A 22,128-nucleotide genomic window follows, 5' to 3' on the forward strand; every position below is an offset into this window, starting at 1 on the left:
GAGAAGAAGTAGCTTTGCGATCTCACTGCTTTCATCTGTGTCATGGTGTATGATCTCAGGCATATCCAAGACTTCAGAATTCGACCCAAAGATATTGTGCACAATTTTCCAATACTATTCCCGTTGTTCCTCTGCCTCCTCTTTCTGCAACTGTTGCTCCTCTATCAAGGGTTGATCGTCCTCCTGGACCCATGAAGAAAATCTAGGGATTTGACTAGGGGTTGATACCTGGAAGGGCCCAGTGGAGCCAGTATTTGAGTTGCTGCAACTGGAGTTGGAGGTTTGGGATAGTGCCAACTGGTCTTGTTAATCGACGGACGTGGTGAAGTCGAAGCACACTTCAACTTCTTTTTGTAGGACCGAGATCTACCCGAACGGCTTGACAACTTGGAGTGTGAAGAGGACCTTGGAATCCGTGACCGCTCCCAGGACCTTCCTCTCGAACAGGATCTTGAGCATCGCGGTGTCACATGTCAAGCAGCCCTCAAGGCCTTTGGATGCATGACACGACAGTCTGGACAAGCCTTTGGGTCATGGTCTTGTTCGAGGCGCCAGATACAAACAAGGTGCAGGTCTGTCACCGACATAAGTTGGTGACAAATGCAGCAGGGCTTTAAGCCGGCCTTCACCTATGACATATCTGCCACACCGGGGTAAGACCTCAAAAAAGACTGACAAAACTTCTCAAAAAGCTTAATCAAAAAGTGACTAAGGGGTGGCTGTTCCTGGATCTGCACTGACTAGCGTGGAAAGAAAAGAACAGACGTCAGTGCGTCTGGGGGGGGTGCCTACATAGATTCCGCAAACGTAATTTCTGGCGTGGACGATGCCAACGATTTCATGTAGAGTCAAAGTACGCCACCTAACCAGCGTGCAGGTGTACTGCTCATGAAAAAAAAATCCAGATCCAGTCGGATAACTAGGGATAATTCTATGGTAAGGAATCTGCGGCTAGAAGTCCTTATCAGATATAAAAATACAAAGCAAATCTTCAGTTTGTTTTTATCATAGCTGCTACTCACATTGTGTGCACAAGGATAGGATTTTGATTTTAAAATAAACCTTTAAAATGTATCCATTGTATCATAGTGTTCTTAAGTATGCCTTTCAAATATGAAAGCAAGGGGTCTAGAAAGCTTATTCTCAGGACTTGAAGATCCAAAAAACGTGTTGGGATGTGGAAATAGCGGTATATCTTGATTCTCCGCGCTTCATACACGTGTGTGCATAATCATAGGGTTGATTTTCGGTATGCAGCCTCCACCAGGAGGATCTTACCCATAGTTCAAAACAGTAGTGACCCAGTGATGTGGACAGTGTTGAATTAAAATACCCGTACAGCCAGATATTTGACTTTATTGGGTCTGGATTCGGGTAGCCCCTTGTGGGGAGTGCTGAGGAAGTGCGTTCTTTGAAAAAATTAAGAATTCAGAACGCACTAGCAATTATTGAAAAATAAAAATGGCCGACATGTTTCAGCCCCATCTGCCGGTATTCGGACTTATGGGCTTTATTCAGGACCAATCGTGATAAGTGAAAGTGGTGCAAGTCTACAAAATTATTGCAAACCGGTATAAGAAAAGGGAAATTATCAACCTGTTTCTTCTCTTTTAGGTCTCAGTGTACCTGCAACAAATAGTACAGACATTTACAGCAAGACATACATGGGTTAGGGTAAGGGGAGACATATAAAGTAGTACTAGACTACTATTCCAAAATCGATTTTGTGGCAACTTAAAATGGCAATACTTTACAGGCCCCCCAGTAAATGGCAGTGTCAACTCTCTCTTTCTCCACAAACGTGTTGCATGCAAGAAGGATGCCAAACCATGATAGTTGAGGTATTGGTAATCTAATATGTGTTCATGCAAGGTCATTTCGTTGTTAAATCTGTATTCACTCTCACGCGCTCTTGAAATGTGTGCTATTGCGCTCACAACCTTAAAAAGGCCCACACTCGCATGCGTGCTCATAAATCATGTTATACTACTGAAGGTGTAGGTAACACGTCACACTCTGCGGTATTGAGATCTACACATACCTGAAGTGTATGTAGATTACACCTCCTTCGGGTATTGCAATGGCCTCGAGGGGGCTAGACCCAAATAAGAGTTAAAAAGCTTTAGTTATCGGATTCATAATACTTGCGGTTGAGTCGAGCTGTTGAGATCTCTGCCGTCTACCTGATGCTCCTTTCCTCGTGCTTCGCGTTACGCGGAAGCTGCCTATTGCGACCCGGAAGTAGCTGCACAGCGCTACCGGGTTCACTTTTGCAATTCCATTGTGATAGAACTCGAAAAGAGACTCTCGGTCTGAACGGTAGTCCGTGGACAGGATTGGTAATGATTAGTAGGCTTTAACACAGTGAATAAAAGAGTCAAAATCATTTCTCTAATGTTTGTGCTTAATTAAATGAGCATTCAGTAGTGGAAAAGCAGACTTGATCAAATTAAGGGAAAAAGCTGAGAAGCGTTCCCGAGTCTCTCATCGCAGTTCTTTTGCGGTGGAAAATAGAAACAGACTAACGTTCATTGAGGTAGTCTATAGATTGTTATGCAAAAATGAAAAGAAGGCTTAAAAAAAGGATCATACTTTGTTATCCGAGCTTAATTCGTGAACATGAGGAGTATAATAATTACCATGTTCAGTTCAAAAGTTAGGACTGATTATTCTCTGAACCCTAATGTTCTCATGCATGGAAAGCCAATCGGTGTGCAACATGATGGATGGAGTGAAATGATAAGCAGTTACTAAGTTATCCCCTAAGTCAAGGAAACCAGTGTTTTGTACTTTCTCTCATCTCTTGGTGAAGGTGGGACCAAGGTGGTCATTTTATGAGTGGGCTCTGATGTCCGCTATAGATCAAATAAGGTCACCTGATGGTGCTGAAATAGTACAGATATCTTTGTAGTTGGTCTAGAGCTCTGTCGTGGATATGCTTACATCCGCACCGTTGAGGCGGCCGATGATTTCATTTTAACAGGCTCAACCAAGGAATGTTATCGTTCAGGGCTCTGGTGTCAGTGCCCAAATGGTGGATCCAACGTTGTTCCTTTTCGAAAAGTATTTTGTCGGCATTTCTGTCCTTGTTTTCTAGGGTTTCCAAAACAACCCAATTGAGTTCTTCCACTGTGTGGCCTTTTTCCAGATAATGATTGGCCATCTTCGTGGTACTTCTCTTGCATTTTACGTTGCTTCGGTGCTCTCCGATCCTCTGCTTTACTTTTCTGCATGTCATTCCGATGTATCTCATCTGACAGGGGCAGGTTATCATGTACACCACATGACTAGTGTTGCAGTTAGTGTGTTTTAATATCTTCCATCTGAAATTGTGGAGAAGTTGTAGCTCTTTTGTCGGTTGGGTCAGGCTGCAGACCGAACATGAGCCACATGGATAGTGGCCAGTAACTGGGGCATTTCCCCATAAATTTGTTCTTTCTCGCTGTGTCGAGGGTGGTGGTCTTGTGTGGACAAGAATGTCCTTTAGATTGCGACTCCGTTTGTTGGCAAACCTAGGTTTCGGCCATGTGAGTGTCCCTGACGTCAAGATCCTCCAATTCTTATTGACTATCTTCTTAACTTGATCGGTCACTGGGCTGTAAGTTGTGACACAAGTCGTCAATCCCTCTGGTTCCGTCTTAGTAGATGTCTCCAGAAGGCTCTCTCTGTTCTGGTTGCATGCTTGTTTCTTACACTTGTTGATCACCCGCCTGGGGTAATAACGGTCTGCCAGTTTCTGACAAAGGTCTTCTGCTTGTGCTCTGTATTCAGTGTTCTTGCTACAATTTCTTCTTAGCCTGAGGAACTGGCTATAAGGGAGATTCTCCCTTAAAGGACGGGGATGAAAGCTTTTAAAAGATAACAGACTGTTTTTGGCTGTTTCTTTAAAAAAAGTGCGTGTTTGAAGGAATCCTGTCTCTGCATAGATGTAATATCTAGGAAATCCAAGCTTTGTTTATCAGCACTGTAGGTACATTTCAAGCAGTCATCCCTCGTGTTAATCCAGGTATGGAAGTCCTTGAGGCTTTCTTCATTCCCACTCCAAATTAACAGGATGTCGTCTATATACCGCTTCCAAAGCAGTATATGACGAAAGTAGGGGTTGGCTTCAGTGTGGATATGTGCCTCTTCGAAGGTAATCACATATAGCCCTGCCACACTGGGGGCAAAGGTACTACCCATCGATGTTCCGTGGCATTGTAAGTATAGAGTCTCCTTGTACTGGAAATAATTTTATGTGAGGGCGAGGCGGCAGCATTCCAATAGGAAATGTCTAGGTGTTTTGTCATATACTGCTTTGGAAGCGGCATATAGACGGCATCCTGTTAATTTGGAGTGGGAATGAAGAAAGCCTCAAGGACTTCCATACCTGGATTACCAGGAGGGATGACTGCTTGAAATTTACCTACAGTGCTGATAAAGCTTGGATTTCCTAGATATTACCATCTATGCAGAGACAGGATTCCTTCAAACACGCACTTTTTTTTAAAGAAACAGCCCAAAACAGTCTGTTATCTTTTAAAAGCTTTCATCCCCGTCCTTTAAGGGAGAATCTCCCTTATAGCCAGTTCCTCAGGCTAAGAAGGAATTGTAGCAAGAACACTGAATACAGAGCACAAGCAGAAGACCTTTGTCAGAAACTGGCAGACCGTGATTACCCCAGGCGGGTGATCAACAAGTGTAAGAAACGAGCACGCAACCAGAACAGAGAGGGCCTTCTGGAGACATCTACTAAGACGGAACCAGAGGGATTGACTACTTGTGTCACAACTTACAGCCCAGTGACCGATCAAGTTAAGAAGATCGTCAATAAGAATTGGAGGATCTTGATGTCAGGGACACTCACATGGCCGAAACCTAGGTTTGCCAACAAACGGAGTCGCAATCTAAAGGATATTCTTGTCCACACAAGACCACCACCCTCGACACAGCGAGAAAGAACAAATTTATGGGGAAATGCCCCAGTTACTGGCCACTATCCATGTGGCTCATGTTCGGTCTACAGCCTGACCCAACCGACAAAAGAGCTACAACTTCTCCCCAATTTCAGATGGAAGATATTAAAACACACTATTTGCAACACTAGTCATGTGGTGTACATGATAACCTGCCCCTGTCAGATGAGATACATCGGAATGACATGCAGAAAAGTAAAGCAGAGGATCGGAGAGCACCAAAGCAACGTAAAATGCAAGAGAAGTACCACGAAGATGGCCAATCATTATTTGGAAAAAGGCCACACAGTGGAAGAACTCAATTGGGTTGTTTTGGAAACCCTAGAGAACAAGGACAGAAATGCCGACAAAATCCTTTTCGAAAAGGAACAACGTTGGATCCACCGTTTGGGCACTGACACCAGAGGCCTGAATGATAACATTCCTTGGTTGAGCCTGTTGAAATTAAATCCTCAGCCGCCTCAACGGTGCGGATGTAAGCATACCCACGACAGAGCTCTAGACCAACAACAAAGATATCTGTACTATTTCAGCACCATCAGGTGACCTTATTTGATCTATAGCGGACATCAGAGCCCACTCATAAAATGACCACCTTGGTCCCACCTTCACCAAGAGATGAGAGAAAGTACAAAATGAATATGCTACTTACCAGTATGCATCTGTTCTTGGCATGTAGGGCTGCTAACATTCATATCTTTTGCATTAGATCGCCGCCTAGTGTTGGGTCCGGATGATCGCACATTGTTGTCCTGGAAGAGTCTTCGAAGTATCCTGAGATAGGTGGCTCCTCCCCTGGACTACAGTGCGCATGGGCATCGGCTCCATCCCCAGATTGTTTTTAGCCATTGTGGCAGAGATGGAGTGTAAAGTGTAAAGGATGTCCATGCTAATGATTGAATACAAGAGTATGTCTGCAGCTGCGACAGGCACCGGGGAGGAGGGTGGGCGATATGAATGTTAGCAGCCCTACATGCCAAGAACAGATGCATACTGGTAAGTAGCATATTCAGTTTGAGGCATGTGGGCTGCTAAATTCATATCTTTTGCATAGAATATATAGCAGTCCCTCCATTAGCGGCGGTTGCCCGTGCCAGCTGCAGAAACCTGAAAAAGTGTTTTGAGAACAGCCTGTCCTACAGCTGCTTGCTGCTTGGAATGTACATCAACACAGTAGTGTTTTGTAAAGGTATGTGGAGTAACCCACGTGGCTGCTCTGCAAATGTCTTCTAAAGGAATGTTCCCCAGGAAAGCCATAGATGCCCCCAATTTGCGTGTGGAGTGCGCCCTTGGGGGTATTGTCAAGGTACGTTTTGCCTTTTGATAACATATTTGGATGCACTTAACAATCCACCTGGCTATTCCTGCTTTGGAAATAGGGTTGCCCTTGTGCTGTGGCGAGAAGGCAACAAAAAGCTGCTTCGTTTTCCTAAAGTGTTGTGTCCTGTCAATGTAGTACATCAACGCCCTCCTGACATCCAAAGTATGAAGCATTCTTTCCGCCACCGTTTGTGGGTTTTGGAAGAATGCCGGCAAGTCAATAGTTTGGTTGAGATGAAACTGTGACACCACCTTCGGAAGGAATTTGGGGTTAGTACGTAGTACCACCCTATTTGGATGAATCTGAATGAATGGCTCTTGGATTGTGAGCGCTTGTAGCTCACTAACACGCCTCAGTGACGTAATAGCTATTAGGAAAGCTACTTTCCACGTTAGGAACTGGAGTTCACACGAGTGTAGTGGCTCAAAAGGTGGTCCCATCAGTCTGGTGAGGACCACATTGAGGTTCCACACCGGAGCTGGCGGTGTTCTTGGGGGAATGACTCGTTTCAGGCCTTCAAGAAAAGCTTTAATGGCAGGCACCCTGAAGACAGAGAGATGCTGCCTATTTTGAAGATAAGCTGCTATGGCGGATAGATGTATCCGAATGGAGGTGTACGCCAGATTGCATTTGTAAAGATGTAACAGATAGCAAATGATGTTAGGGATAGATGCATCTAGCGGGTTGATGTTATTGGCTGTACAGTAAATGACAAAACGCTTCCATTTTGCAGCATAGCATGCTCTGGTAGTTGGCTTTCTTGCCTCCTTGATGATGTCCATGCATTCTGGAGGTAGGTGAAGGTATCCAAACTCTAGGACTTCAGGAGCCAGATCGCCAGGTTGAGCTGTTGCGGATCTGGATGCTGAATGTCTCCATGGTTCTGCGTCAAAAGTCTGGGCGTGAGGCGCAGCCTTTGATGCGGCACCACCGAGAGTTCGAGGAACGTGGTGTACCATGCTTGGCGCGCCCACGTTGGAGCAACCAGGATGAGAGTCATCGAGTGCTGCCTTAGCTTTCTTGCCACCAGCGGTATCAGAGGGGCTGGCGGAAAAGCGTACGCAAATCTGCCTGACCAGTTCATCCATATCGCATTCCCTTGCGACTGTGGGTGAGGGAACCTGGCGGCAAAGTGTTGGCATTTTGCGTTTTCGTTTGTGGCAAACAGGTCTATCTCCGGATGACCCCACTGCTGGAAGTACGGGTGGAGTACAGATGTGTAACTCCCACTCGTGCATTTGATGGCTGTATCTGCTGAGCAGATCCGCCATCTGATTGTCCTTGCCCGGGAGGTGTTCTGCCATGAGGAAAATGTCCCTCTGAATGGCCCACTTCCACATGCCCTGAGCCAGATGAGACAGCTGTGGCGAGTGGGTGCCCCTCTGCTTTTGAATGTAGTACATCGCGGTCATGTTGTCCGTCCGGACTAACACTACCTTGTTGCACAGATGTACAATGAAGGACTTGAGTGCCATGAAGATTGCCATCAGTTCCAGATAGTTGATGTGCATCTTCTGTTGCTGCGTCGTCCATAGTCCCTGCACCGTGTAAGTGAGCAGATGAGCTCCCCATCCCTGGAGAGATGCGTCCGTTGTCAGGATAATCTGTGGCACTGGCTCCTGGAACAGTCAGCCCTTGCAAAGGTTGTGTGGAGTCCACCAATGCAGAGAGTCGTATGCCCGACTGGTAACCAACACTAGGTCTATCAATTGTCCCTGAGCCTGTGTCCACTGATTTGCTAAGCACTCCTGGAGCGGACGCATATGTAGACGTGCGTGAGGGACTATGAAGATGCAGGAGGCCATCATGCCAATCAACTGCATGAACACTCTCGCTGGAAGCGAGTGTTGTGGTCTGAACTTTTGGATTAGCGACTGCATGCTGTCTATCCTGACTTGGTTTGGCTGGGCCATGGCCGTCAGGGTATTGATTGTCGCACCTAGAAACTGCCGGACATGCGCCGGCTGAAGATGCGACTTTGGGTAGTTCAACGAGAAGCCCAGATCGTGAAGGAGGTGAATGGTAGTCGACATGTCCGCGGCGCACTGTTGTTCCGACTTGGCTTGAACGAGCCAGTCGTCTAGGTAGGGGTAGACATGGATGTTCTGCCTCCTGAGGTGCGCCGCCACTGTCGCCAGACACTTGGTAAACACTCTTGGGGCTGTGGTTACTCCGAAGGGTAGGACCTTGAACTGATAATGTTTGCCTTGGATAGTGAATCTGAGGTATTTTCTGTGGGACGGGTGTAGTGGAATGTGGAAATAAGCATCCTTGAGGTGTAAGGTTGCTAAGAAGTCCCCTTGTTTTAACAAGGGAAGAATCTGTTGCAGTGTAAGCATATGGAAATGTTCTGATAGTATATACAGGTTGAGGGGACGCAGATCTAGAATGGGTCTGAGAGATCCGTCCTTCTTTGGAATAAGGAAGTACAGGGAATATACCCCTGTGCCCTCCTCCTCCACCGGCACGAGCTCGATTGCGCCTTTTTGCAGCATCACCACTACTTCCTGCTGCAATAAGTGCAAATTCTCTGCGGACATAGGCCGTTGCCTTGGTGGAATGTTGGGTGGAGTGGACTTTAACTCTAGACAATAACCGTACTGGACAAGTTGTCGCACCCACCTGTCTGTGGTGATGTTTCTCCAGACGGGCAGGAACTGCTGTAGTCTCCCCCCGACAGGTGTTAGGTGGTCGGGGGGCAGTGACAGAGAGTCACTGTTTGTTTGGGGCAGAGGAGCGGGAGTTGTTGTTTCCTTTGCCACGTCCTCTGGTACTGTTTCCTCGGTAACCCCCTTTGTTTTGCTTGGGGTACGAGGATTGTGCTCCACCTCTGGAGAATTGTGACTGTTGACCCATCTGTCCTCTGGTGACTCCACGTGCACCTGAGCGACGAAAATTGTTGCCACGGAACTGTTGTGATTGTAGGCCCCCCATAGACTTAGCAGTTTCGTTGTCTTTCTTAATCTTTTCGAGGGTGGTGTCAACATCAGGACCAAATAGTCTATCAGGATTGACGGGCTGATTGAGTAAGGTTGTTTGAATGTCCGGTTTAAACCCCGATATGCGGAGCCACGCCTGGCGTCTGAGCATGACGCTAGTGTTAATAGCCCTAGCTGCTGTGTCTGCTGCATCAAGTGCACACTTTATGGCCGCGTTGGAGATTAGTTTTCCCTCCTCTATAAGCAGTTTGGTAGCCTCTTGAAACTGCGGAGGCAGGTGTTGTAAAACTTGCTCTAGGGTGTCGTAATGCGCCCTATTATAACGTGCCAATAGTGCTTGTGTATTTGCAATACGCCAGAAATTGGCAGCCTGCGCAGCTACCCTTTTGCCCCCTGCCTCCAGCACTTTTGACTCCTTGTCTGGGGGAGGAGCTTCACCCGTTGTTTGGGAGTTAGCCCGTTTGCGGGCATTTGCGACCACAAGATAGTCAAGTGGCAACTGTCCCCGAATGTATGCCGGGTCTGCAGGCGCTGGTCTGTACTTCTTCTCGATGCGAGGATTGACCACCCTCGCCCTGGTTGGTTCTTTAAAGATGTCCGCAGCATGTTTAAGGACCCCTTTGAGCATAGGCAGTGTCTTTACTGTCCTTTCAGAGACTGAAAAAGTGTCAAATAGAAAGTCTTCTTCAACTGGGTCAGCATGCATGTCCACATCATGATTAGCAGCTGCCCGTTCAATGAGTGCGTGAAAACCTGCATAATCTTCTGTTGGGGATGCACGTGCAATGAGAGGCTGTGGGTCCTGCCCCACATTCTGGGTGTCTTGGTCACCTATGTCGTTATAGGAATCCTGCTGTGCATCAGGGTCATTGATGGGGAAAGTGTATTGGTCATCTTCTCCATATCCTTCACCCTCAGAGTGTTCTGGGGAAGGTGTTGGGCTCCTTCTAGGAGGAGGCTGAATAGGTTCCATCAGGGCTGAAGCGTCCTGAGCAAGCCGTTTCTTCTTTAGTGGGATGACATAAGAGTCTACTGGCTGTGAAGTGATTTTTCGTTTGTAAAGGGTCAATTTGCCCGTGTCTGCGTCGATAAAACGCTCAGAATCTTCTTCTGAGTCGAGTAGTCGACCTGAAAGTGCTCCAGACGTTGATGATTCCGACGTCTTCGGCGCCGATTTCGTGGTAAAGGCCTTCGGAGCCTCCTTTGGCGGCAGAAGGAAGAGAAGTTTGCCTGCAGGCTTTGCCGGCAATTCCATCGGCTTCTGGTGCGACGGCGTCGGAGCCGGCGTTGCAGAGGCCATCTCCCGAATCCTCTGTAGTGAAGAGGCGATGGGGGACGCGTCACTCACAGCGACACTTGGCGCCGACGAGGAGGCCTTAACCCTGCCCTCGGATCCGACGTCTTGTAGGCCCTTGTGAGTCTTAGACGTGGATACTGCAGCCGTGGACACAGAGTCTTTGGACCGATGTGTTGAGCTTCCAGCTTTCGATCCGTGTAATTTTGCAGGCTCCGTTTCCACCCCGCGTCCGACTAACGATGTCCCAGTCGGCACCGGAGTTTTGTCGCTGGCTTTGGCGGGCTTAGACGGCGTCGCACTTGTCGACCCGTGCCGAACTCCCTTCTTAGAGGAAACCTCCTCCGCCGACGATTTCGACACCGTCGAATCGACAGTTTTCTTCGACTTCTGTGGACCGGAGGTCGACGGAGTCGATGAGGCAGCAGGTTTTGGTGTTTTTGGTGGAGCGGCCGCCATCTTAGGAACGCTCGAATCCGTAAGTTTCGGTTTCGGTTTCGGGTCGGCCATTTTAGGTGTAGTCGATACCGCTTGTTTCAGTTTCGGTTTCGATACGGGCTTCGCAGCAAGTATGTCCGTGGCCGGGCCTGAGGGCGGGGCCGTGGCTTGCGGTGCGGGGTCTTGGGTAAGGCCGACTGGCGATCCCGTGACCCGAGCCTGATCCGTGTAACCTTCGGGGCATAGCTCATCCCCTGAGCTATCTTCCGCGGCCCCATAAACTTCTTCGACGTCCCCTACCTCGTCGACGTATTCAAGGCCTTGACCCACGACTCCGTCGTCGTCTTCCGGATCCGCCTCGATGTCCGTCGCGGGCGGTGAGATTTGAAGATGATGGCTTTGGCCCTCCTCTTCTTGGTCGCCGAAGATGTTTTCTGGATCCGGGGCCGCTTGTCTGGCCTCAAGGCGCACCGCGCGCCGAAGTTTGAGTGTCTTTTTTGACCTGAATCTGGAGCAGGCCATGCAGTTGTCCTCGTTGTGGTCCGGCGAGAGGCACTTGTTACAGACCGGGTGCACATCGATATGTGGGTATTTCGACCCACAGACGGGACAGTATTTAAACGGGCTCCGCTCCATGCTGAAAAGTTGCGGTCGTGTTGCGATGAGAAGGCCTCGATGTCCGAAGAGTGATACGACTCCGCAGATTCCGACTCAAAGAGACGGAAGAACTCGAGACCGTGCGCAAACAATACCGACGCAAAGAATATAAGGCCTTTTGGCCGTAAAAAGCTAGTTTTTCTCGGTTCCGACAGAGAGACGTCGAGACCGCATCCGAACCCAATGGCGGAAAAAAACAATCTGGGGATGGAGCCGATGCCCATGCGCACTGTAGTCCAGGGGAGGAGCCACCTATCTCAGGATACTTCGAAGACTCTTCCAGGACAACAATGTGCGATCATCCGGACCCAACACTAGGCGGCGATCTAATGCAAAAGATATGAATTTAGCAGCCCACATGCCTCGAACCACTGGTTTCCTTGACGTAGGGGATAACTTAGTAACTGCTTATCATTTCACTCCATCCATCATGTTGCACACCGATTGGCTTTCCATGCATGAGGGTTCAGAGAATAATCAGTCCCAACTTTTGAACCGAACATGGTAATTATTATACTCCTCATGTTCACGAATTAAGCTCGGATAACAAAGTATGATCCTTTTTTTAAGCCTTCTTATCATTTTTGCATAACAATCTATAGACTACCTCAATGAACGTTAGTCTGTTTCTATTTTCCACCTCAAAAGAACTGCGATGAAAGACCCGGGAACGCTTCTCAGCTTTTTCCCGTAATTTGATCAAGTCTGCTTTTCCACTACTGAATGATCATTTAATTAAGCACAAACATTAGAGAAATGATTTTGACTCTTTTATTCACCGTGTTAAAGCCTACTAATCATTACCAATCCTGTCCACGGACTACCATTCAGACCGAGAGTCTGTTTTCAAGTTCTACCACAATGGAATTGCAAAAGTGAACCCGGTAGCGCTGTGCAGCTACTTCCGGGTCGCAATAGGCAGCTTTAGCGTAACGCGAAGCACGAGGAAAGGAGCATCAGGTAGACGGCAGAGATCTCAACAGCTCGACTCAACCGCAAGTATTATGAATCCGATAACTAAAGCTTTTTAACTCTTCTTTGGGTCTAGCCCCCTCGAGGCCATTGCAATACCCGAAGGAGGTGTAATCTACATACACTTCAGGTATGTGTAGATCTCAATACCGCAGAGTGTGACGTGTTACCTACACCTTCAGTAGCATAACATGATTTATGAGCACGCATGCGAGTGTGGACCTTTTTAAGGTTGTGAGCGCAATAGCACACATTTCAAGAGCGCGTGAGAGTGAATACAGATTTAACAACGAAATGACCTTGCATGAACACATATTAGCTTACCAATACCTCAACTATCATGGTTTGGCATCCTTCTTGCATGCAACACGTTTGTGGAGAAAGAGAGAGTTGACACTTCCATTTACTGGGGGGCCTGTAAAGTATTGCCATTTTAAGTTGCCACAAAATCGATTTTGGAATAGTAGTCTAGTACTACTTTATATGTCTCCCCTTACCCTAACCCATGTATGTCTTACTGTAAATGTCTGTATTATTTGTTGCAGGTACACTGAGACCTAAAAGAGAAGAAACAGGTTGATAATTTCCCTTCTCTTATACCTGTTTGCAATAATTTTGTAGACTTGCACCACTTTCACTTATCACGATTGGTCCTGAAGAAAGCCCTTAAGTCCGAATACCGGCAGATGGGGCTGAAACATGTCGGCCATTTTTATTTTTTCACTAATTGCTAGTGCGTTTTGAATTCTTAATTTTTTCAAAGAACGCACTTCCTCAGCACTCCCCACAAGGGGCTACCCGAATCCAGACCCAATAAAGTCAAATATCTGGCTGTACGGGTATTTTAATTCAACACTGTCCACATCACTGGGTCATTACTGGTTTGAACTATGGGTAAGATCCTCCTGAAGGAGGCTGCATACCGAAAATCAACCCTATGATTATGCACGCACGTGATGAAGAGCGGAGAGTCAAGATAAACCGCTATTCCCACATCCCAACACGTGCATGAGGGTTTTTTATTGGAGACACTTCGTCTATTTCTTGCATACCCTGGTTCATGCAGGACAAGTGATCCTTCCCCTTTGATTAGTTGGATTGAATATAGGAAACTGAAAGATCAGTATTTCCTCCTCCCTCGTTTGATTAGTAGATCCAAAAAACGTACCAATCTGTTTTCTAGTCCAACTTGCTGTCACTACAGCAAGACCTATTCCCTTCTAAATGGGTTTAACTATATATTGCATATAAGAGGAAACAGCAGCATATGCCAAATATACCTTCTTACCTGTTAGGGCACAATGCTTCAATACATGCCTTTGAGAACCGTTATTTGGCTCTTCAATAGTTTAATTTTGCTGAAAAGCTATACATGTGACAGAAGAATATGATCATTCTGTCGGAAACAAATACTGATCTACGAATAACATACTTGAGTCCATACAAGGGTGAGTTTTGTTCTCATTGTACATGAGCTCTTCAATATGTCTTGATACATTTTGCGTCAATGATAAAACTTTAGCTGTGATCACCATGTAAAAGGTTTACGACACCTGCAACGTGAGGCACAGTATATATTTACTGACATAAGAAGGGTAGCAGGCACTCAAGAGAACCTACCTTTATCTCAAACTCGTAGTGCTCATCCTTTCCTTGGCCACAGAGGACGTACCGTGGAATGCCTATTTTAATAGGGTTTGTAAGATCATATGGATTTGCTCCTAGAGAGCGCGTGAATATCCGCTAGTAGAGAAAAAAAAACAAAAGACAACAAAGAATGTTATTCGTGCTGGAAGGTGCACTGTGTAAACATACATTACCTCTATACATAAACTTAACTAAAATACATGCCTAATCGACAATACTTTTTCTGGGTATTAGGTAGTAAACTTATATATCACACTTATTCTATTGTTATATCATGAGATGGCAACAAATAGCAGACAGGCATACTGACACCTACCCAAAATATTTAAAAAAAATCAAACTTCTGTGCATTTATGTGTGCCTATAAAGGATAACCTCTACATAGAAACCTCCGATTTTTTCACGTCTCCTTTGAGAGCCAGTTACCCTCTCCTTCCTGTCTCCTCTTAAGTTCCTCCTCACCAAGTAGGCTATGTTTGGTTCTTTTCTGTTTGCTGCTGGTTTCTTCTGGACGTGTTACTGCTTTTTCTGCCTAACTGGGCCCTTGCTGGGCTTCTGGGCATGTACCTACTGTCATTGTGCACATCCATGCCTCCATGTAGTGCTTGTTGGAGGCTGCACATCCTCACCGTCACTGACTCCCTTTTGGGTTTGGGGCAGGATATTGTTGCTGGCCTCTATCAAAGGATGTGGACTCACCCCCAGAAACAGAAGGGTGGGTGTGGCTCTTTCAATATGCTAAGCTTGGGCATGGTAAAACTATTTGGTGTGTGGTGCCTAAGTCACCTTTGCTGGAGCACAGGTGACTTACTTCTATTTTCTCTGTGATGTGCAGGTTTTGCTTAGGCTTCCAATGATGCGCCTTACTGGTTTTCAGGCTTGTCTGATGTTTTCTAGTCACATTACCTATTTATGGATATTGCCTGCCCCAATTTTCTTACTATGCATGTTAGGGTCAGTCTGTTAAAATGTAGACCCTGATATTCACTGGATTCTTGGCTTTGGACTGACTAGCAGTTTCATTCTGACTGGAGATGAGGTGAACTTCTTCAAAGGATATGGACTTCATACCCTCCCCTACTCTTCCCCTTGTCCCTCGGCTGGAAGGACTCAATGTAGGCTCTCTGCATGTGCTCCCGGCCAGGCTTGGCATGGAGGTGTTGGGTCCCTCAACAGTGGATGGTTGAGTGCTCTAACTTTGCTGTGAGGTACAGGTTGGTTTGGACTTCCCCTTCTGGCCTGAGCTTGTAAGAGAGATGTGGCCTTTCACTTTGTCTTATAGCTGTGCATGCTTATGCATCCCTGCTAGGCTTGTTAGGGATTTAGCTGTGCAGGTTCCAATGTTAGATCTGCCCATTCCGGCTCCCGACTAGACTTGGGGATGAGATGTGTTTGCTCAGCGTGGGGTGCTATTGGCTCCTTCACTGGTGGATAGGTGAACACCCCAACCCCTTTACCGCTGGGTGTCGGCTGAACTAATGCTTTCTTTGTTACTCTCTACTGGGATTGGAGCTTGGGAGATATGTACTCTGTGCCCTTGTCTTTTGAATGAATTAATTAATGAATGTTGCACTTGTAGGGCGCAATGTCACTTGCAATTGAGCACCCTGGCGCTAAGCTGGAGTCTGACAGGGACACCTCGCACATCAACATCATTGTAGGGGCCTTGGCCCTGGTGAAATGGACACGCACATCTTCAGGGGGCTGTTTCTCGGCCCATCCAAAGCAGATGTTGATGTAGAGGACTATCCATCTCAACAAGATAATCTTCACTCCAGAAAACCTACAAAGAGCTGATCATCCACTTGATGGGCCATAGTGTAATCAAAATAAAAACTTGGAGCCCACTTGGGCTCTAACTAATGAAGCTGCTGCTATTCTTTCGAGGGGAGCAAAGAATGTTGGAACAGTGATCGATTCCTGTATGTCACAGGGTCTCGCACACTTTGCTAAGAAGATTGCCAGGGTCCTCAGCACCAATTTGTCCAGAAGATGGTGGTGGATGGTGCAATGAGGTGGCGCAATCGTAATGAGGAAGACAGTTTTCAGGGTCAAGAAACACACAGAGAAACTGTGGATCAGCTTGAAGCGCATACACATCAGCTTGAAGAGCATACACATCAGCTTGAAAAGCATACACATAAGAGATGTCAAGGCATAGTTAAGGTTCCATTGGGGCATCAATACAGGTTTGGGAGGAAACATGTGCATCAAACCTTTAATGACCTGCATTTTAACTGGTGGCTTAAACAAGAACGGCCAATCCCGCAAATACAGAGGACTGAAAGGGGCCAATAAATAACGTTTAAAGGTGCTCATTGGAAAGTCTTGCTGAGCTCATGAAAGAATAGAACATTTGACAAATAAGGTTGCATGGGGTCAGAGGTTAGAACACCACACCAGGTGGCAAATTTGTCCTACAGCACAGTGTAGATAGATTTCGTGGAAGGGCGTCTGGTAGCAAGGATGCTATTCGCCACTTCGGTAGGCAAATTAAAAGCAGTCAACTGCTGCTGCTCCATCTCCATCCAAGGAGGAGTAAGTTGCAGAGGTACAGATGAAGAGCCGCCGCAGCCTCTTGCTGAGAGAGGAGGTCCTCCTCCCACAGTGGTAGCCTTATCACAGGACATATGCACAGGAGTTCTGGATATCACCCACCTCTGGCCAAATCTGTGGCAAATAGAATGACATTCGTCCGGACCTTCTTAATCCAATTCAGCTGTCAGGTGGGAGAGGCAGGAATGTATATAGAGTCCCTTGTTCGATTTCAGCAAGAATGCATCTCCTAGTGAGTGCTCTCATGGGAACTCCGAGAGGCAAAGCCATTAACACTGCATGTTCTCGATGGTGGCGAACAGACCTAGCCAGGGTCCTCCACGCCCATCGCATATGCCATGCACATCATCAGGATGCAGATGCTACTTGTAATCTGTCATGGAATGTCTGCTCAACTCAACCGCCTTGGGACTCAGGGTCAGTATGTGCCACCTGGTATCAGGGTCGGCTTTAGTGCCGGGTGCGAAAATACATTTTTGCACCAACTGTCCACCAAGACCACCTCCTCTGATTCTCTCACTGCCACCGGGCAAAAGTGCCCCATATCTCTCCAATCATTAGATATTGCTAAACGCAGCGCCCCTTTTGAGGTCAGCGCCCCCCTCCACAGGTAAGCGCCCAGTGCGGTCGCACTGCCCTAAAGCCGGCTCTGCCTGGTATTGCTGATCAGGAGGATGCTGGCTTGGGCAGAGGAGTAACGGGTGCAGCATGGGCTAAACATCTGTGAGCTGTTAGGCAGCCCATGGAGACTGCATATGTTACTTGGGCCTTACCGGATGAGTGCTGCATTCCCTGGAGCATGGACGGCCAGGCCTGGCAGCAGGGGCAGCCAGAGTGGCACTTGAGCATAGAGGAAGCATGGAATAAGGGCAGCCATGGGGAATATTTTGACTGCCAAAACCACACAAGCCCAGCTTGTGATATTGGGACTCCTTGACCTTGGGCTCTGGTGGGGTGTTGCCCCCTTACCGCCTTTTTTTAATTCTCCATCACCTGCTGCAGAGGAGCAAGTATCAAACATAGAAGACAAATTTAATACCTTGCAACAAACTATCATTGAACTCTCCGGAACTGATAAAAATATTAATACCAGGGTCAGGATGCAGAGAGGCACCCATAAAATAACCTGGGATTTGTGAGATTCCCAGAGAACTGTGAAGGGTTGTCCCTGGCACAGTTCCTGGGAGGATAACTACAGTCAATACTGACCCCTGAGCAGCTATCTACTTGCTTAGTGACATAATGTTCCCATAGGACACTTTCACAGAGATCCCTCAAGGGACTTCCTCATTACATAATCGCACCATTTTGAACTATAAAAACAGAGACAAAATCCTCTGCTTTGCACACAATTGGAGCAAAGTTTGTTATGACTCCAAGTCAATAATAATCTGTCCAGACTGGGATTCACTTGTTTGTAGAAAAGCAATGTAAATCCTTTGAAGAGGCCAAGAGAAAACTGATATCCATGAGCATCCGCAATATACTCCTATTTTCGACAAAGTTAAAGGTCATGTTCCAGTCCTGCACCTTCCTTTCTGAAACCTCAGAGGCGGTCTGGGAGTAGCTGGAGGAGCAATGCACTATGTGGCTGCACACACAACCCTCTTAGGGCAGCTGCAACTTTTAAGGACACAAGTAACTGATTCATTAAGAGAAACAGATCCTGCTCTGGCTACTAGATGCCCCAGATGGCTCTGGTGTGGCACGGCAACAAGACGAGATATGCTGACCAAGCACTGAGGAGGATCTCACCCTGGCCCTTGATAGCTCATCACCCTCATCCTATACAATCAACATGACTTGGAATTCTGATTCACTCTTCTCCCAAAGGTTGATGGTGCAGAGAGTTCTTACCTAGAATGTCAATGGGCCCGTGATCACATTAAAAGAGAAACAGGTATAAAGGTGGCTAAACAGCACCGTCCTGATACTTTTCCTGCAGGAGACCCTTTTTTGGCAGGCTTCTCCCAGGTATTTCATGTTGGCTCCACCAGGGGATCCAGAAAGATGGCCATTTTGCTTTGCCCTTAAGATCCATCAAGTGAGGCAAGATAAACTGGGCAGATTTATGGCAGTGACAGAGATGCACCCCTCTTCTGAATAATTGTTTCCTTGATTCTGTTGGCAGCTAACTGGCACAGATTCTCGACAGAACCATTGATTTTGGAAGGGGATCTGATTAGGGTGACTTATTGGGTTTGGGATCGCTTGAGCAGAAAATATGGTTCTCATCAAGGTCCACCAACTTTTGCCAGGTTCCTGGAAACTCTGAGCATGATAGATGCCTTGGGAGATTAGCTTTACACATTATTCAGGGGGGCTACAAAAAGTTCTTAAACCATGATTATTTCCTTATGCCGAACTCTGAAATGCATAGGGTGGCTGGGCTTTTGATTATAACCCAACACAAGTTGTGGCTGGGCCCGAAGTGCGCAAATTGGAGATGATACCTGGATGCCTGTTAGCTGGCTGAACCTAAATGCAGGGTGCATATTGCAGAGGCACTTGACTCCTATTTTGAGATAATCAAAGATTCTATTCACTCTCCTGGGACACAATGGGGGGGCATTTAAAACCATGCTGCAAGGAGATATCAGCTATCAAGTTGGTGTGCAGCGAAAAAGGTAACAAGAGGTTGTGGAGCTTGAAGTCTAGGGATTCGAACTAGAGTCACAGTATCTAGCTTCTCCCTTACGGATTACACTTTGAAATTCCCTTCACACACAGGCAGTTCTGAAACTGACACAAATAAACAAAGCAAAAGGGTTGTCGCTGGTCATGTAGAGAAGGATATATCAATGGAGTAATAAAGCCATTAAAACTCTCCACTGGCTATGCACTAACACTATAAGATGAGATCTAATTGCTTTCCTTGTGGGTAGAGGGGAATTAAGAGATTAGAGGAGGCCTGAATATAGCCCAAGAATATGCAACTTACTACTCAACCCTGTATTTGCTGGATTTCCCGCCAGATCCAACTGACCTGTCTTACTTTATAAGAGATCTCCCAATTAAGGTGCTGGATATGGGAGAGAAAGATCTTCTAGAGGTCGACAGCAGAGAAGAGCAGCTATCTGAAGCCCTGCATCAGCTACAACCTGGAAAAACCCTGGGAAGAATTGGATTCCCAGCATAATTCTGTACAATCTCAATGTTCAAGCTTGATGCCCCGCTGTTGGGGGTTGTCTTCGAAGCACTGGAGAGTGGGAAGCTGCCACCAGAACTGTGCATGACTAAAATTGTCATCTATAATGTTGATCGCCCACCTGACTTGTTTGCCATACCACCCCATTTTCCTTCTAAATGTGGAGATAAAAGTAATAGAAAAAGCTCTAGCAAACATACTACTTCAGATAATCAGCTTATTAGGTAGACTGGATCAATCTGGATGTATGCCCAAGTGAGCCACTAGACATAATATTAGACATGTATATAAAGCACTAGCCCTTGCGGCTAGACTACAGGGCCTTTGATTTGGTGGGATGGGATTACTTGTTCCTCCTGATGAATAGACTTAACTTTGGTCTCAAATTTAGGAAGTAGGTGCAGCTGTTATGCACAGACTTAACAGCAGGGTTCAGGATTGGGAGGGCTACCTCACTCGTTTCAGGTGCGATGGGGTGCTAGAAAGAGTTGCCCCCATTCTCCTCTACTATTTGCCCTCACTATGAAACCACTCATATGGATTAGGGTGGATACCCAAGTTAAAGGCTTTGATACAGCACCTGGGGAGGCGGATGAAGTGGCACTATATTCTGATGAAGTGCTGTTCTTGAGTGACCTAGTCTGAGAGTACTGCAGATTGTACATGTCTTTAGCAGGTTCTCTGGGCACCACATTAATACAGCCAAATCAGCTCTGTTCCCCGTTAGTGATTCCCCTCACAAGACTTATGTAGGGCACGGGACCCACAGGTGGTCACCAATGGATTTAAATATCTAAGTGTATATGTGACAAAAGACATTCAGAGAGCCTGGGCAAGAAACATCAACTGCAGATGATAAACTGCTCAGAGATGTAAAGTTTTGGTCTCCCCTTCCATTACCATTACTGTGGGACTCAGAAAACTGTATGTCTGCTTTACCAACTACAGAATTTCCCATATACAGTCCCAGGTCCCTTCTTTGTAAAGAGTAACTGTATTTGGAGGGGATTTCTTTGGAATTACAGTATATCTACAATCACTCTTTAGAAGTGCTCATGATGGGGTATAGTGACATCTGATATCACATTATACTTAGGGGGTTCTCTTGGTGATTCTGAATAAGTGATGGTACGATATGCAGGGAGAACCCTGCATTTGCGTCTGAGAAATGGACAATGCAGGGGGTACAGGTGCTGCATCTCCTGTATGGGGGACACCCTAATTCCTCTTCCGCCAGTCACCAAGGTAATGTTCCAAATATGGCACAACATATGGATGGATGGGAAACAAACGTACTAAAAAGGCCCCACTCTGGACGAGAGGACAACTTCACCAAGTGACAGAATTGCAGGCTTTCCAACAATGGGACACTTGAAATTTCTAGACTCATGTCTGAGACAGCAATTAAATCCATTATTGCTTTACAGGAATAATTTGGCCATCATTGCAGTTAGTTCTTACATATCTGCAACCCCAGCACATTCTTGGGCCTTACATCATGGGATTGGTTGAGCTTCCTCACTTTAGGCCAAGAGAGGCTAAGATTTTAAGGGAAGAACTACAGGAGCACGAAATGTCATATCGCTAGTAAATAATACCAGCAACTTCTTTTTTCGCTTGCACAAGGATTGGGAAATAGATTTGGGTCTTCTGACAAAAGAGGACTGGAAGGGGGCTCTGGCTTCTCCTAAAGAATTGGCTATTGCATCACAATTTAGATTCACTGAACAAGCTACTTACCTTTGTAAATCTTTCCGGCAGATACTCTACCAGCAGATTCCCCACATTTTGAATATTTCACAGGCATCAGATTTGATCTGAAAGATTTTCACGCATTACCTCTGCATGCTAGTATGTGGTGTCATGTGGTTCCATGCCAATGTAGTTCCACTCTGAAAGACGTTCAGAACCGCATATAGGCGCACTGACAGCTGCTTTTTAGGCTGTCGACCCCCGGATGTAGAGCCCAAAAATTGGCTGTTACTAGTATGGACAGTTCTATACTTTGTAGGTGGGAAAAAGTCCAGTTCACAGATCAGGGAGGATGGTGGGAGTCCATTGATGAATCTGCAGTGAGATATAGCATCTGCCAGAAAGAGAGTTACTAAAGGTCAGTAACAGGTACTTCTGGTAGATACTTCTCACAGCAGATTCCTCATGTTTTGAATAGATACCATAGCCGCACCTCCAAGAAGGTGGGT

At 46.5% G+C, this 22,128-nt stretch overlaps 1 protein-coding gene across 1 annotated transcript in view; it reads right to left on the reverse strand.

Annotated features, from left to right (window-relative positions):
• Nucleotides 1–22,128, reverse strand: part of KIF16B (kinesin family member 16B) — a 1,655,522-nt gene that overhangs the window by 304,681 nt on the left and 1,328,713 nt on the right. Inside the window, exon 23 of the mRNA XM_078649578.1 lies at nt 14,197–14,319. Coding sequence (XP_078505704.1) covers nt 14,197–14,319 — 123 coding nt within the window. The remainder of the gene's footprint in view (nt 1–14,196; nt 14,320–22,128) is intronic.

Source organism: Lissotriton helveticus, chromosome 6, assembly GCF_964261635.1.
Source record: "Lissotriton helveticus chromosome 6, aLisHel1.1, whole genome shotgun sequence".
NCBI lineage: Eukaryota > Metazoa > Chordata > Amphibia > Caudata > Salamandridae > Lissotriton > Lissotriton helveticus.